The following is an 18,816-nucleotide window of genomic DNA, read 5'->3' as shown; positions in this document are numbered from 1 at the left end:
GCTTCACAAAGATCAGTATATTTGAACTCCTTAGGACTTTGTCACCTTCTCACATAAGGTCAGGCATTCTTGAAAGGGATTTTGTCTTAGCTTGGGAATCCTTAATCGTCCCTTGCAAAACAAATCTGGAGTCTTTGATCTAATATGTTCATTTACCTGATTTCTCAGAGATGGCACCTTCAGACTCAATATTCAAATTTTCTGAGCTATCAGCAGTCCCAATGGAGGCCTCAGACTCAAGCGTTTCATCATCAGAAGCACGGGGTTCCAGTACAAGCATCTCAAATGTTAGCTCCTCCCTGTAAGATATAATCAAGAAATCCACTAGCGTTTGATAAGAAGAGGAAGGAAGACAACAGGAAAAAAAGACCTATGATGAAAGAAATTTAAGTAGCAAAACAGTCACATTTCCTACTGTTCCCATCCAAGGTGGTCATGAAGACTGGTAAGCCACAGTAATGATGAAGGCTACAAACACAAAGCCTGGGACCTCTAATAGAGCAAAGAGCGAGGTGGGAAAAGATGCTGCAGCTGTAAGGTATTTTGGTAAAATGAACTCTGGGCTGATAACCAGGTGATCAGGGTTCTAAACTCACTCTAAACTCATACATAATGCATTGGGAAAGTACTTTCCTCTCCGTGGACCTCAGCTTCCTCATCCACAAAACAAAGAGATGACATGAGATAATCTCTAAGATTCCTTCCAGCTCTTTAACTATCTTCCATGAACTGGCATTAACTGGCTACAGATGATATCCTTTACCTTAACCACAGAGAGACCTCTGATGAAGTAAAACGTCACTGATCTTTTTGTCCTTTGCCTCTTATGCCACCTCCACTCACAACATTCTCTACTCCTCTTCATCAGGCACCCACCTACCTCTCAGTTGTGCCTCCTTGTTCCCTCAAGTTTTGGTACTTGGTTCCTAATCTTGCTTTCTCGCTACTACCTGATGTCACCCTGATCTGTCAATAAACATCTTTGTAAAAGCTCACTTCAGTATTCTCACACTGAAGTGTCCTTGTGTCTGCTACTTCTAACAACCTTTCCTTCATGTTATATGGGCAACTTTCTCCAATGCACAGATCTTAGAGTTTGTCACTACCTGGAAATATACCAGCTCTGAGTCCCAAACTGTCCACAACCTCCTTACCAAATCTCTTTCAGAGCCTTCTCAGCTTTGCTTCCACTCTGCCTAGCTCAAACTATTCACCCTTCTATACCTCCAATACCATTTTCATCAAAGCTGAGTGAGGTCCTCTTTTCAAATCAGATAGCTAGCCCCTGGTCAATGTGCACCACTTCTGCCTTATCATGTTCTGCACAGCTGAGCCTCAGCTGCTTTTTTAGCTTACCAAAATTCTAGAATCAACCCTGACAGGCAAAAAGTTACTTTAACAGACTCGTATGTCCCCTAATGCATCAAGCTCTCAGACCTGGGATCCTGGAACTCAGAAACAAAAATCCCCTTAAAACTTTAAAGAGTCTTTATTGTCAATAAGAACCGGTACACAGTACCCTCAGAAAGAACCACAGCATGTCCGTATTATCCCCAAGATATAGTGTTATTGTTACCTACCCTTGCTCCAGTGATGGTAGAGGGCACAGAGCTGACTGTCTTCTCTCCTAAATTGCAACCAATTTTTCTACCTAGTATCCCAGCATCCACTAGAGTTCCTGCCTTACCCTGACCATCCAGTTGGTGGCCCCATGGCTATATTGATCCTCACATAATAGCCTTCTTTAGGGAGTTCTTTTTTTTTTTTTTTTTAAAGATTTTATTTGTTTATTTGTCAGAGAGAGAGAGAGAGAGAGAGCAAGCACAAGCAGGGAGGGCAGTAGGCAGAGGGAGAAGCAGGCTCCCTGCCCAGCAAGCAGCCCGATGCAGGACTCGATCCCAGGACCCTGGGATCATGACCTGAGCTGAAAGGCAGATGCTTAACCGACTGAGTTACCCAGGTGTCCCACTTCAGGGAGTTCTGAATAATACCCATTCTTGAAAGGGACTCTGTCTTAGCCTAGGAATCCTTACTCCTCATTTTAAAGACCAATCTGTTCATTGAAACTGATCTCAGACCTGTTAGGAATCCTGGCTAAGACTGACACACCTTATCCCAGCCAGCCTTCTCCAGCACTGTCACTGAAGAAGCTTCAGGTCTCCCTCCTCATGGAGCTTCCTTCGCTAAGGTGACAACTCTTCACGCTCTTACCCGAGTCCAGGCAACATGTCTTTGTCATCTTTGCATCCCCTGTATTACCTGATACAGTGCTTGACACATAGGGGATATTTAATAAATAAGAAAAAATCAAGAGAGCAGAGAATGAAGAAAATGAAAGCAGGTAATAAATAGTCGCTCCCTTTCCTCCTAGAAACTCACTTCTCTTTCTGTAGGTTCTCAATCTGCTCAGTCAGTACTCTCTCCTCTTGCTGCATAGCTGCTTGTTGTTGTTCCGTGATGTCAGTCTCCACAGCTGCTTCACTAGTCAAAGTCTCTTCTGGGACGTCAGACATGGAGGGCAACCGAACTACAACAGGAGAGGATGGACTTGGATAGTTTCCTCGACGAAGTCGCCCCTTTCCCTGAAAAGAAAAATACGTGTTAGCAAGTAAAGTGAGTGACTGCATTAGTTGTATGTGGCCCATTTAGGATAGCAAGTGTACTTCCATCACACCAGGTGAATGGTAGGAATAAATGGAAACTTTCGGCAAGGCCTCAGATATTTAAAAGATACTGTCCATCAAACACATTTAGATTAACTATTTCTTGCAAGAGCACTAGAAAACGGACACTTTGGTGGGTGGGACTGTAGGAACACATTATGCACTGAGAGGAGATTCTTCATTTAATCTAAGCTTTGTCCACTCCAAATTAAGTATCCACACATGGCTATTTAAATTTAAATTAGTTAAAATTAAATAAAAGTAAAATTTTAGTTCTGTATTCATATTAGTCACATTTCAAGTGCTCAATAGCCACAGGTGGCTAGTGGCTACCATACTGAACAGTGCAAGATATAGAACATTTCCATCATCCTACAAAGTTCTGATGGACAACACTGCTCTGTAACTTTAACCTTGGAATGCACAGTCTCTCTAGGAAGACTACAGAAACAGGTCCTGAAAAGTCAGTTTCATTTAAAAAAAAAAAAGTCATTTATGTATCACAGGATGCTAGTGAGAGAGATTCTGAGATCACCTTAAGGAATTTCCTTCTTGAGATCAGAGGGGAAAAAAATGTCATTGCTTTTAATTTGGTTACCTTGTATGTGACTTTAGCTTCTGATAATACCAGACTAGGTATTTCAGATTATACCTCCTGCTGAGAGCAACTGGACCAAACATAAAATATTCCTGAAGGCACCAGAGAGCTAGTTAACAAAGCAAACCAGAGAGAGGCTAGTTGAGCATTCAGGGCTAACCTAAATTTAAGAAGAGGTGGCTGGGAATCTGAGGAGAGCTTCTGACAGACTACAGCAGGGGTTAGCAAACTATGGCCCTGGGCCAAATCTGGCCTTACACCTGATTTTGTAAATAAATCTTTACTGAAATACATTCATGCTCATTAATTCACACATTGTCTAGGCTCTTCCAAAGAACAATGGCAGCACTGATTGTTGCATCAAGGACTGTATGGTCCACAAAGCCTAAAATATTTGCTCTCTGGTCCTTTATAGAAAAAGTTTGCCAATCCCTGGGGTAGAAATAAAACACACAAGGGTATGGACTGCTGGTAAGATCTTCATGCCTGACACAGGGATCCCCAAGGTTTGCATCCTAAACATAAGAGTAAACTGAAACAAAAGTCCTTGTGGACATTGTAGCCTAGCTTCGAGTCATTTGAATGGTCCAGAAAACTGTAATTCCTAAAACTGGATTAAAGTAACTCCAGATTGCTAGTGCCCTAGAACTTGACAGAAAAAAATGAAAACATGCCTTGGAGGAAAATCATATCCTCTCAGGCCTCAAAATATTTTTAGAAATAGTTTTTCAAATACTATGTATGACACATAATCAAAGGTAACCAAGCACAAAAGGAGACAAGACAATGTAAATGAAAACTGGTGAACACAACAAAACCCAGAAACCCTCAATGACTCCAGATATTGTGGCTATCAGACAGACTTAAAATACTCATGCTGAAGGAGATAGAAAGATCTGAAATAGCAGACTGGAAGTTAAGTCAGAAGAAAATACAAAGAATCAAGCAGAGAAAACAAAATTTTTCCTGAAAAAATTCAGAAAAGAAGGTAAAAAGTTAGAACACAATAAAAAGATCTACCATATGTAAAAAGAATATCAGAAGAGGCGAGAGATCCTGTAGAATACTGAGGAGGTAATGACAGAGCATTTTTCAAAACCAATTAAATATATCAACCTACTGACTGAAGAAAGCCTTCAAATGTTAAAGAAGATAAATAAAAAGAAGTCCATACATAGACACAATTGCTAAAAATTAAAGACAAGAGATAATCTTAAGATTTATTTATGACAGACAGAAAGCGTGAGAGCGTGAGCAGGGTGGGGAGGAACAGAGGGAGAGGGACAAGCAGACTCCGTGATGAGCACGGAGCCTGATATAGGGCTCGATCTCACAACCCTGAGATCATGACCTGAGCCGAAATCAAGAGTCAGAAAAAAAGTATACCTGCAACAAGGACACAAAGTTAATATTCAGAAATCAGTTAAATTTCTATATACTAATAATGAAGTAGCAGAAAGAGAAATTAAGAAAACAATTCCATTTTCTTTTTTTTTTTTTTTAATTTTATTTATTTATTTGAGAGAGAGAATGAGAGACAGAGAGCATGAGAGGGAGGAGGGTCAGAGGGAGAAGCAGACTTCCCGCCGAGCAGGGAGCCGGATGCGGGGCTCAATTCCGGGACTCCAGGATCGTGACCTGAGCCGAAGGCAGTGGCTTAACCAACTGAGCCACCCAGGCGCCCCAACAATTCCATTTTCAATAGCACCTAAAAGAATAAAATCCCTGGGAATAAACAAAGAGGTGAAAGACCTTTACCCTAAAAACTACATAACAGTGATGAAAGAAACTGAAGATGACACAAACAAGTGGAAAATATATTCCATGCTCATGGATTGGAAGAATTAATACTGCTAAATGTCCATACCACCCAAAGTAATCTACAAATTCAATGCAATATCTCAAAATAGCAATAGCATTTTTCACAGAACTAAAACAAATACTAAAATTTCTAGGGAATCATAAAAGACCCTGATTAGCCAATTCCAGATTTCAAGATACTACAAAGCTGTGGTAATAGAAACAGTATGGTACTTGCACAAAAACAGACACATAGATTAATGGAACATAACAGAGTCCAGAAACAGACCCTTGCTCAAATGGTCAATTAATTTACAACAAAGGAAGCAAAAATATACAACAGGGAAAAGACTGTCTCTTCAACAAACAGTGCTGGGATAACTGGACAGTTACATGCAAAAGAATGAACTGGACCACTTTCTCACACCAGACACAAAAATAAACTCAAAATGGATTAAAGACCTAAATGTGAGACCTGAAATCATAAAACTCCTAGAAGAGAACATAGGCAATAATTTCTCTGACACTGGCCACAGTAACATTTTTCTAGATATGTCTCCTAAGGTAAGGGAAACAAAAGCAAAAATAAATACTAGAACTATATCAAAATAAAAAGCCTTTGCACAGTGAAGGAAGCCAGCAACAAAAAGGCAACCTACTGAATGTGAGAAGATATTTTCAAATCATATATCTAATAAGGGGTTAATATCCAAAGTATATAAGGAACTTACACAACTCCAAACCAAAAAAACTACAGATAATCCAATTTAAAAATGGGCGGAGGACCTGAATGGACATTTTTCCAAATAAGACATACAGATGGCCTACAGACATGTGAAAAGATGCTCAACATCACTCATCATCAGGGAAATGCAAATCAAAACCACAATGAGATATCATCTTACATCTGTAAGAACGGCTAGAATCAAAAAGACAAGAAATAACAAATATTGGCAAGGTTATAGAGAAAAAGGAACATTCTTACACCAATGGTGGGAATGTAAATTGGTACAGCCACTTTGGAAAACAGTATGGAGGTTCCTCAAGAACTTAAAAGTAGGACAACCATATGATCCAATAATTCCATTACTGGATATTCACTCAAAGAAAATGAAAACACTAATTTGAAAAGATATATGCACCCCCATATTTACTGCAGCATTAACTTAAAATAGCCAAATTATGTAAGCAGCCCAAGTGTCCATTGATTGATAAATGGATAAAGAAGTAATGGAATATTATTCAGTCATAAAAAAAGATGAGCTCTTGCCATTCGTGACAACATGGATGGAACCAGAGGGAAAAAATCAGATAAAGACAAACTCACGATTTCACTTATATGTGGAATCTAAAAAACAAAGCAAATGAATAAACGAAAAGCAGAATCAGATCTATAAATGTAGAGAACAAACTGATGGCTGCCAGAGGGAAGGGGGCAGAGAGATGAGTTAAGGGAAGTAGGAGATTCAGGCTTCCAGTTATGGAATGTATAAGTCATGGGGATGGAAGGTACAGCACAGGAATCTAGTCAGTGGTACTGTAACTACCTGTAATAGCACTGCATACACCTGTGGTAAGCACAGGCATAACATATATTTGTTGAACACCTGAAACTAATGTAACATTGTGTGTTAACTATACTCAAAACAAATTTTAACTGAGTTATGAAATGGAAAACTATATATACATGTTTAACAAAAAGAAACTATTAGGTTCAAAGGTTACTTTTCAACAGAAATAATGGAAAGCAAAACACAACAGACGGTATTTCTACAGTAATGAAAGGAAAGAAACTACCAATCTAGAAATCTACACACAGCAAAACCACTTTCAAGAATGAAGTTGAAATAAAGACATTTTTAGACAAAGACAGAATGTGTCACCAATACAACTGCACTAAAGGACATATAAAAAATGAAGAGAAGTCAGGGTGATAAATGAAGAGCAAGGATAACAGAAAATATGTGAGTAATTTTGAATGAATATTGATTACATAAAACATTAAGAATAATGTGCTGGACTTAAAGTATACAGATAATTAAAAATAACAACAGCAACTATACCATATATAATAATATAATAGCTGAAGCATGTGAAAGTCCTTACATCATCTAAGATAAAAGCACAAATTAATAGATTTTGATAGTCATAGATTTATGTTGTAATCTTTAGGTTAACTATTAAAAAAAAGAGGGAAAAAATGTAAAACTTGAAACTAACAAAAGAAAAAATGGAATAAAAAGTAACCAAAAGAAAAAGGCAAAACAAAACAACAAACCCAAAAAAGGCAATAAAGAAAAGGAACATGCATCAGGTAGGAATAATAAAAAGCTCAAAATAAAATAGATTTAAATCCCAATATATCAAAGATTACATTAAATGTAAATAGATTAAATGCTCTAGTTAAAATCTGAAGAATGTCAGACTGTCTCAGTAAAGAAAACCCAAGTATATGAAGTTTATAAGGGACACATATAAAACAAAAGAATTCAGAAAGCTGGGTGCCTGGGTGGCTCAGTTGTTAAGTGTCTGCCTTTGGCTCAGGTCGTGATCCCAGGATCCTGGGATCGAGTCCCGCATCAGGCTCCGGGCTCAGCAGGAGGCCTGCTCCTCCCTCTCCCACTCCCCCTACTTGTGTTCCCTCTCTCGCTATGTCGCTCTCTGTCAAACAAGTAAATAAAATCTTAAAAAAAAAAAAAAAAAAAAGAATTCAGAAAGCTGAAAGTAAAAAGATGGGAATAAAAGACACAGCATGGGGGCGCCTGGGTGGCTCAGTTCGTTAAGCGACTGCCTTCGGCTCAGGTCATGATCCTGGAGTCCCTGGATCGAGTCCCGCATCGGGCTCCCTGCTCGGCGGGGAGTCTGCTTCTCCCTCTCACCCTCCTCCCTCTCATGCTCTCTGTTTCTCATTCTCTCTGTCTCAAATAAATAAATAAAATCTTTAAAAAAAATAAAAAATAAAAAATAAAAAAATAAAAATAAAAGACACAGCATGTCTAATCAAAAGAAACCTGGTGTAGCTATATAAATTCTAGACAAAGTAAACTTTAAGGTAAGAAGTGTTACCCGTGATGAAGAGGGATATTTGCAAAAGCTCAAATTATGAAGAAGATAGAAGATTTCCAAACTTGGAAGTGCCCAAGAAACGCCTTCTGAAAACTTAAAGTAACATACTGACAGAATACTCAAAGAAACAGACAAAGCTATAACTAGCCCAGAAAAAAACAAATGTGTACACACAAACCAGTAAAGCTACAGAATGGAACAACTTGATAAACATAAGTGATATTACAGACATATGAAGAATTCAGTATCTAACAACTTCAGAATATTCTTTATTTTCAAGCACATACAGCAAGAAAATATATTTCCAAGGGGTTAAAAATATTTATCTGACTTTTAAAGTAATTTAAAATAAGTTTCCTGATAGTGTCATCACAAAGAGAAAACTAAAAATCCCTATAAATTCAGAAATTAAGAAAGAGACTTTAAAATATCCATGGACAAAGAAGAAATCACAATGGAAATTAGAAATTATTTTGAACAGTATCAAAATATGTGAGATATACTTTAACACTGCCTACCTTAAAGTTATAGCCTTACATGCATACATTAGAAAAGAAGAAAGGTTAAAAATTAAAGAGATAAGCATCAATTTCAGGAAACTAGGTAAAGAACAACAAAGCAAACCAAAGGAGAAAAAAGGAAACAAAGAGTAAATGAACATTAGAAAAAAGAGGATCAAAGCTAGTGTGTAACTTTTTGAAGACTGATAAAAAGTTTAAAACCCTGGTAAGACTGAAGAAAAAATAAGAATTCACAGATAACCAAAGGCAGGAATGAAAAAAAGGATACTACTATAAATCTTGTAGATATGAAAAAGTTAAGAGGCTACTATGAACAACTTTATGTCAGTAAATCTGAAAGTTTATATAAAGTGGAGAAATTTCTACAAAAATCCAAGTAATTAATACTGTCAAAGAAGAAATTTAAAAATGTGAAAAATCTTATAAATTGAATCTATAATTTAAAACTTTTCCAGAAAGAAAACTATGGGTCAGATGATTTTACTAGCAAACAAGAAGACAAATTCTTCCACAGAAGTTTTTAAAAAAAGAATTCTTTCCCAACTCATTTTCAGAGGCCAGCATTACCTTGATATCAAAACATTAACAAGGGTATTAAAAGGACTATTATAGGATAATTTTACTCATTACCACAGGTGCAAAAATCCTAAAAACATACTATAAACCTAATCAAGCAATATATAAGAAGGATATTACCACAAGACTAAGTTGATTTATTGCAGTGATATGTAAATGATGGTTTAACATTAGAAATTCACTGTGTGTGTCAATAAAATAGTCTCACTTTTTTAAAGATTTTATTTATTTGTTTCAGAGAGAGAGAGTGCACAAGTTGGGGAGACAGGCCAAGGGAGAGGGAGAAGCAGACTCCCCACTGAGCAGGGAGCCTGATGCGGGGCTCGATCCCAGGACCCCAAGATCAAGACCTGAGCCAAAGTCAGATGCTTAACTGACTGAGCCACCCAGGCGCCCCAATAAAATAGTCTCATGAACACCAAAATACATATAGTAACAACAATTCATAAAATTCAACATAAAATCATAGTAACAACTCAGAAAACCACAAATAAAAGGGAACATACTTAAAAAGCATCTACAAAAATTCTGTAGCAAACATCATACTTTGTGATAGAAGACTGAAAGCTTTCCCACTGATATTGGGAACATGCCAAGAATGATTCCTATCAGCACTTCCTTTCTACATGGTACTGGAGGTTCTAGCTGATGTAAGAGAAAGAAATAAAAGGCATAAAGACTGTAAAAGACCAAATGAAGCTATCATTATTCACGAACAATATGACTGTAGAGGTAGAAAATCCAAAGAAAACCAGAGAATTATTAGAACAAGTGAGTTGAGAAAGGTCACCAGATACAAGGTGAAAAATACCATAATCAATTGTATTTAATGAGAAACAGATATAAAAATTTTAAATAACATTTATAATTGTATTAAAATATTAAAATCCTAGTAATAATTCAAACTAAAGATGTGTAAGATCACTATATACCAAACTTTAAAAAATTTTTGAGAGGAACTGGTCTATATGGAGAGAGAAATCATGTTCATGGATGGGAACAATATTGTAAAAAAAAAAATCTCAATTCTCCCTAAAGCAATCTACTAATTCAATGGAATCTCAGTAAAAATCCCAAGAGAATTTTTGTGAAGCTGATTCATAAAGAGCCAAGAATAATCAAAACACTATTGAAGAAGAAGGTAGGATGACTTGTTCCAGCAGATATTTTTAGAAAGCTATAGTAATTAAAAACACTGGTGTTGGTACAAGGTCAAAACAGAGAGCACAGAAACAGATCCATGCACATATAGACTCTTGATTTATAATAAAAGGGGAACTTCATGGCTGTATGGAAAGAATGTTTTTTATTTTTTAATTTTTTATTTAATTTTTTTTTTTAGAGCAAGACAGCAAGCAATGGGGGTGGGGTGACAGTGGGAGAGAGAGAATCTTAAGCAGGTTCCTGGCCAGGAGCGGAGCCCAATGTGGGGCTAGATCTGATGACCCTGAGATCATGACCTGAACTGAAATCAAGAGTCGGACGCTTAACTGACTGAGCCACCCAGGAGCCCCCAAAATATTTTTTAAATAAATGGTGCTGAAAAAACTGGATATCCATGTGGAAAGATAAAGATCACTGCCTTCATTTTATCACATACAAAAACTGTCTCCACGTGGACTGGATACCTAAATATCAAAGGCAAAACACTAAAGCTTTTTAAAAGATAATAAAGATGATCTTTATGACCTCAGGTAGTAAAAAAAATTTTTACACATGACCCTACAAGTAAAGATTGATAAATTAGACTACATTAAAATTTAGAACCTCTGTTAATCAAAAGATACCTTTAAAACAGGGTGATGGGTATTGAGGAGGACACAGGTTGTGATGAGCACCGGGTGTTATACCTAACTAATGAATCATTGAACACTACACATCAAAAACTAATGATATATTATATAGTGGCTAACTGAACATAAAAAAAAGATACTTTTAAGAATGGAAGAAAAAATCTGAAACAGAAGTAACCAGATTCATAAAGAACTCCTACAAATCAAAGACAGACAGACAACCCAAATAGAAAAATGGGCAAGGGATGGGAACAGGTCCTTCACAAAAGAGGACAGCCAAATGGCCAGTATACTTATGAAAAGGTGCTTAAGCACATTAGAGTCACAGCATAAAAATGCAAATTAAACCACTCTGACACAACCATTAAAATGGCTAAAATGAAGGAATCTGGCAATATATGTAGTGGAGTAGAACAACCGGGAACCCTCCCTCATACACTGCTAGTATAGTACAACCATGTTGGAAAAAAGTTTACTATTATGTAACTAATGTTGACGAAACATATACCTGTGACCCAGTAATTCCACTCCTATGTATCGTCAACAAAAATATGTGCATGTCTCTATCAAAAATACATGTATCAGAATGTTCATAGCAGCATTATTCATAATTCCCCAAAACATAAGCCAAAAGTCCTTCAACACTAGAATGGATAAATTGTGGTATACATATATACCGGGATACTATACAGTTAACAACAATGAGCTACAACTAACCACAACAATATGGATAAGTCTTACACACATACTTATTTTAGTCAGATATAAAACAATACATGTTACATGATTCCATTTTTATAAAGCCCCAAAACAGGCAAAACAAAACTATAGTGTTCAGAGATACATACATACAACAAATAAAAGAGAGTAAGTGATTAACATAAAACTCCGGTTATTGCTTACTTTGGGAGAGAGAGAAGGGACTGTGTTCGGAAAGAGAAAGAGGAGAACCTCTGGGGGTGCTGGCAATGTTCTATTTCTTGACCTAAATGTGGTATTTAGATAGTCCCTTTATAATGCATTAAGATATGTATGTATGCTTCTGTGCTTTTTCTATGTGTTGTATTTCACAATAAAAAAGATATTTTAAGAGGTTCTTTTCAAAGTTTGCTATTTACGCAAATATACCAATATCTTTTGAATAGCATGGGAAAATAAACTGACAGATTTCTGAGTTGGTTTTGGGAAGAAAGAAGGAAGATATGCTGTCTCAGAAACAGAAACTGCTGATCTAGCCCACATGGTGAGGTGAAAGTGGAGGGCAGCTCTTAAGGGCATTCAGACTAACTCTTCCAAATTCATGCATTCTAGAACACAGAGCAGGATGAAAATCAAGAGGATTACAAGATTGCTATTCTACTTTCAGTTCTGAGTTCAAAAAGTAAAGGATATATTAAGAAAAAGGCCCTCAAAATAGAAGATCAGTCTGCAAATTTAAGAAAGGATGACTCAGAAGAAGATGGCACTGTGGAACTGAGGAAGAGAACAGGATCTGGAGTTATTATCAACACAGTGCCCATTATGACTGGTCACAATCACATTATAAATTTCAGGACATCTTGATTTTGACTATTTTAATGAAGCCAAATAAATGACTAAAACATAATGTAATATAAAAGCCTCAGGGAGCTGGAAAAATCTGAACTTATTCCTACTACACACTTAGTATTCAAGAGAAGAGTTGCCTTTGTTCAGCGTTCATATCATCATCTAGCCAACTAAGTAGTTCACCATGGGTTAGCTAGGAATTATTTAAGAGAGCCGAAGAAAATCAAACAGGCTATTCAGGCCTAAGTTCTAATCAGCATTAAACAAAGATGAAGAAAAAGGTGAAACCCCTACAGCTCAGTTCTCTTACAAAGTCAAAGAAAGTACTTTTTAAAGTTGATTACACAGAGCTTTTAGAAACATGGAAATGGAAAACTGCTAATATTGTGTTCAAAATTGGACATAAATTTGTATACTGTAGGGTTTTTTTTTAAATCTGCAAACATACCAAATTATTAACACTAGTTTGAGTAGAATAATATCCTTTATTCTCTACACTTTTCTGTACTTTCAAACTTTCCCATAATCGGCATGACTTTTTTTTTTTAAATGTAATTTTTTTTTTCAGAGCAATGTTCACTTGCATATTGTTTTTTAGTAGTTTTACCTGTAATTGGTTTTCTACCATCTATGCAAAAGTCAATAGGGTGAAAAAGGCAAATATTTTCTTGGCATTATAATAAAAATATATTTGACCTCATGGACTCTCTGAAGAGCCAGCAGTTAACACGTTGAGCAGTCAGTGGTTGGTGAATCCTTCGTTCATTTTTCACTAGGTGGGAGGTCTTTCCCTATTTATTTATATGAGCTTCTCCTTATTAATTTAGGGAAAATTAGACCTTGTGATATGAATTGTAGATATTTTCTTAATGTGTCATTTCCCTTTTGCCTTGCTTACGGTCATTTCTATCATACAATAATACTTTATATCTATGCTGATGAACCTACCAACTTTTCTTTTAATGGTTTTCTATAATAGAAAAACCTTCTCTACTCCAAGATTACAGTATATTTTTCTATCATAATAGGGATTTTATTGGTTTGGATTTATCACACACTTTATGAACAATTTATACCCAATTCTTCAGGCAAATACCAAATATAAAGTCAAATTGTAGTCCTTTTCTGAGAACTTAATTCAGTGATTTTCCAGCTTAAACTTCAGCGATAAATTATTCCTAAAATCAAGATATCAACTATAATTATCGCAAATGTTGGTTAAGTGCAAATCTGAAGTCTGACTAATCCAGGTTTCAATATCATACATAATACTCAGATTTCCAATCCAAGTCACTAGGAAAAGCTGGACTACCACTACCAAAGATGTCACGGATAACACACAATTCTCATAGATCAGGGAGCAGTTTAAGACATTATGGAGGGTTAACTATTTTCAATTTTTTTTTTAAATTTTTTATTTTTTCCCCAAGTCTTTATTTATATCCCAATTAACATACAAGGTAATATAGTTTCAGATGTAGAATTTAGTAATTCATCACTTACATGTAACACCTGGTGCTCATTACAACAAGTGCCCTCCTTAATACCCATCACCTATGCCGTTCCCCCTCTCCCCCACCTCCTCTACAGTAAGTATCACTTTTGTTCTCTATAGTAAGAGTCTGTTTCTTGGTTTGCCTCTCTTTTCCCCCCCAATACTCATTTGTTTCTTAAAATCCACATATGAGTGAAATCATATGGTATTTGTCTTTCTCTGACTAATTTCACTTAGCATAATACTCTCTAGCTCCATCCATGTATTGCAAATGGTAAGACTGCATTCTTTTTGATGGCTGAGTGATATTCCATTGTGTGTGTGTATGACACACCACATGCTCTTTATCCATCCCTCAGTCAATGAACATTAGGGCTGTTTCCATAATTTGGCTATCGTAGATAATGCTGCTATAAACATCAGGGTGTATGTGTCCCTTTGAGTCAGTATCTTTGCATCCTTTGGGTAAATACTTAGTACTACAATTGCTGGATCGTTGGGTAGCTCTATTTTTAACTTTTTGAGGAACCTCCATACTGTTTTCCAGAGTGGCTACACCAGTTTGCATTCCCACCAACAGTGTAAAACACTGATGAAAGAGCACGAGAGAGGGGAGCGGGAGAGGGAGAAGCAGACTCCCCGCTGAGCAGGGAGCCTGATGCGGGACTCGATCCTGGGACTCCAGGATCATGACCTGAGCTGAAGGCAGTCGCCCAACCAACTGAGCCACCCAGGCACCCTGGAAGAATTTTTTTTATCACTGTTTTGTATATGTGACTTTTTTTAAAGCTCTAAAAAACATGTGTTTTGTTTTTTTTCTTTTATTCCCCCAGCTTTATTGAGCTATAATTGACATATAACATTGTGTAAATTTAAGATTACATGTGATATTTTGATGATATATGTGTATATCATGAAATGATTACCACAATACAGTTAGTTAGCACATCCATCACCCCACATAGTTACCTTTTTTTTTTGGTGATGGTGGTGGTGAGAACATTTAATATCTACTCTCTTAGCATCTTTCAGATATACAATATAGTATTGTTAACTATAGTCTCTAATAAATAAACAAAATCTTTAAAAAAAAATTCTCCCAGATTGTACAAGAAGTGTAATACAGGGATCACTGACTTGATAAGTGATATCAATTTAATAACATTTAGCCTTAGTTTCTGTTTTCTGAAGATGTTTTTAGTTTCCTGGTCAGTAGTCACTTCAGTCTGTTTACCTTTTGCTCCCCCTTTCCCTTTTGTTTGCTTTTTTCCCCCTAAAGATTGATCCTTTATTGCCACTTTTCATAGCTTGGTTTCAACTTGTGTAGAAAAAGGTTTTAGTTGACCACCTTGCTGATTTCCTCTTGGGCTCTTCCATAACTGCCCTTTCAGCTAAACTAAGCTTCCTCTTGGATATTTTGGCAGTGTGAAGGTGAAGAGTGGGATGCTTGAGTGACTGCAGGATGCAGGGCAGTGAGAGCTCTGAAAAGCTAGAATGCCTGAGCTGTACTTTCATTCTGTATTTTTCAGTCTTTGATTCACTTGGATCAGTATTTTAATTCTTGTTTTTTCCCTACATGGCTATCCATTTTTCCTTCACCATTAACTGGATATATACCTTTAAAATGCCACTCGCCTGGGGTGCCTGGGTGGCTCAGTTGGTTAAGCGACTGCCTTCGGCTCAGGTCATGATCCTGGAGTCCCGGGATCGAGTCCCGCATCGGGCTCCCTGCTCGGCGGGGAGTCTGCTTCTCCCTCTGACCCTCCCCCCTCTCATGCGCTCTCTCTCTCTCTCTCATTCTCTCTCTCAAATAAATAAATAAAATCTTAAAAAAATAAAAATAAAAAAAATAAAAAAGTAAAATAAAATGCCACTCGCTTTAATGTTTTATCTTTTTTTTTTTAAGGACTTCCCAAATTTTTCTTATTTTCTTCTTATAAATTTTATTATCAACTTGTCAAGAGTCCCTCCAAATATTATTTTGCTATTTTTACTGAGATCACATTTGTAGGTAAAGGATTACAAAACTTTCTTTGACCTTGGAGGGAAGATGGCAGCAGAGTAGAAGGACCCTAGGCTTGCTTTGTCCCACAAATACAACTAGACAACTATCAAATCATCCTAAATACCCCAAAAATTGACCTGAAGACAGGCAGAACAAATTCCACAGGAAGAGAAGAGGCCACACTGAAGGAGGCAGGAAGTGCAGGAAACAAAGCTTCGGAGAGAAACGGACTGTGGCTGCTGCACTGGGGAGGATCTGAGTTTGTGAAGAAGGCTGAGAGACAGACTAACACACAGGAGAGTGCACAGGGAGAATGATTCCCATAGCAACTGGTCTGGAAAGAGAAAGGGCCGGAGTTTTGAGAGTTCTTGCAACCAAGTGAGGCTTAAAGCCTGGCTTTAAAGGTCAGCATGCTTGCCTGTGGGAGAGCTCTGAAGACACTGGGGGTATACTTGGAGAAAAGGCAGGGCAAACAGCCCATGAACGTACAGTGGGGACAGCAATCTGAAGAGTGCCTAGGGCACACAGTGGGGAGGTTAGTTGTTCATTTCTGAGCATGTCCTAGAGGGGCAGCAATCTCAGAGAGACCCCTCTAGGAACAAAGGAACTGGCAGATGCCATTTGCCTCCCTACCACTCAGCATAAGCACAGGGCAATTTGCAGGAACCAGCACAGCACCAACAGCTGCTACCTAACTTGCTTACACCAAGTCCCCTCTCCCCTGTCCCTGCATTCCATGCTCCAGAAGAACTGCCCTTCCCAGTCACATTTGCCTCAGTCCCAGCACAGCAGGCCTCCTCCCCCAGAAGACTGACCCAAACCCTCAAACCCCTGCCAATACTGCATCTCCTGACCCGGGAGTTTTGCTACACCTTGGTTCCAGTGGTGGTGGCTACACATCTCATTTCACAAGCAGACCAGAGCACACCTAGTTAAAACATACCATATTCAGGTCAGGGACCAAATACTGCCCATAATAGGCAAACACAGCCTCTGTAGACAACTGGCCTGAAGGATAAAGCAGCCAGGACACAATAAGAGAGCACACGCAGCACATACTGGAGACACTCCTAGAAGTACCAGGCCCTTGGGAACAGGGGACACTATACTGCAGGGCACTAAAGGACCTCTTCCTCATAAAGCCATTACCCTCAAGAATAGGAGACATAGCTGACTTTCCTAATGTACAGAAACTTAGAAAAAATGAGAAGACAGAAGAATTTGTTCAAATGAAAGAACAGGACAAGGCCACTGCCAGAGATTTAAGTGAAGCAGATGTAAGTAAGTAACATGCTTGATGGAGAATTTATTTTTATTTTTTTTAAGCAGGCTCCATTCTGGGCTCCAACACCAACACAGGGCTTGAGCTCACAACTCTGAGATCAAGAGTTGGGTACTTAACCTGCTGAGCTACCCAGGTATCCCTTGATGGAGAATTTAAAGCAATGATCATAAGGATACTCACTGGACTTGAGAAAAGAATGGAGAACATCAGTGAGACCATTAACATAGAGATAAGGAACAACATACAGAGATAAAGGGCTCAATAAACAAAATGAGAAATACACTTGATGGAATGAACAGAAGACTGGAAGAAGCAGAGGAACAAATTAATGACCCAGAAAACAGAGTAATGTAAAGTAATCTAGCTGATCAAAAGAGAGAAAAAAGAATTACACAAAAGAAGAATAAACTTATGGAAATCAGAGACTCCATGAAATGTAATAACTTCCGGAGTCCCAGAGAAAGAAAAGAGAGAAAAGGGGGCACACAATTTATTTGAAGAAATAATAGCTGAAAAATTTACTAATCTGGGGAAGGAAACAGATATACAGATCCAGGAAACACAGAGAACCCCCTACAAAATCAATTAAAGCAGATCCACACCAAGACATACTGTAATTAAAATGGCAAAATATAATGATAAAGAAAAAATATTAAAAGTATCAAGACAAAAGAAGACAGTTACATACAAAGGAAACCCCTCTAAGGCTATCAGCAACTTTTTCAGCAGAAACTCCAAGCCAGAAAGGAGTGGCATAATATATTCAAAGTGCTGAATGGGAAAAACCTGCAGCCAAGAATACTCTATCCAGCAAGGTTATCATTCAGAATAGAAGGAGAGATAAAGAGTTTCCCAGACAAACAAAAACTAAAGAAGTTCATGACCACTAAACCAGCCCCACAAGAAATATTAAAGGGGACGCTCTGAGTGGAAAGGAAAGACAAAAAAGACAGTGAGAAGGCAAGAAACACAAAAGCAAAGAAAAAGGAATATTTCTTTAAAAAATCAGTCAAAGAACTCAAAAAATAAAAGGATGTAAAATATGACACCATATACCTAAAACATGGGGAGGAGTAAAGAATGGGTTCAAACTTAATGACCATCAACTTATATGCAGAAGAGGTTATATACAAACCTAATGGTAAAGACAAATCAAAAACAACTAATAAACATGCAAAGAGTAAAGAGAAATAACTCCAAATATATCACAAAGAAAATCAGCAAATCATGAAAGAGAGAAAGACAAGGATCAGAGAAAACCTTCAGAAATAATCACAAAACAATTAATAAGATGGCAATATACACATTATCTATCAATAATTACTTTGAATGTAAATGGACTAAATGCTCCAATCAAAAGACATAAGGTGAGGGAATGCATTAAAAAAACAAGGCTCATCTCTATGCTGCCTACAAGAGACTCATTTTAGACCTAAAGATACCTATGGATTGAAAGTGAGGGGATG

At 37.4% G+C, this 18,816-nt stretch overlaps 1 protein-coding gene across 9 annotated transcripts in view; it reads right to left on the bottom strand.

Moving 5' to 3' along the window:
• Nucleotides 1-18,816, bottom strand: part of MYO9A (myosin IXA) — a 269,890-nt gene that overhangs the window by 3,227 nt on the left and 247,847 nt on the right. For all 9 annotated transcript variants that reach the window (XM_064570198.1, XM_064570197.1, XM_064570204.1 and 6 more), the window contains 2 exons: nucleotides 2,380-2,582; nucleotides 157-299 (listed from right to left, as the gene is read on the bottom strand). In XM_064570198.1, the coding sequence (XP_064426268.1) occupies nucleotides 157-299; nucleotides 2,380-2,582 (346 nt within the window). The remainder of the gene's footprint in view (nucleotides 1-156; nucleotides 300-2,379; nucleotides 2,583-18,816) is intronic.

The sequence above is a fragment of the Mirounga angustirostris genome, unplaced genomic scaffold (assembly GCF_029215605.1).
Source record: "Mirounga angustirostris isolate CCGP_5_RB_7025 unplaced genomic scaffold, mMirAng1.0.hap1 SCAF_9, whole genome shotgun sequence".
NCBI lineage: Eukaryota > Metazoa > Chordata > Mammalia > Carnivora > Phocidae > Mirounga > Mirounga angustirostris.
Note: the sequence above shows the minus strand (reverse complement) of the source record. Positions and strands in the feature narration are given on the sequence as shown.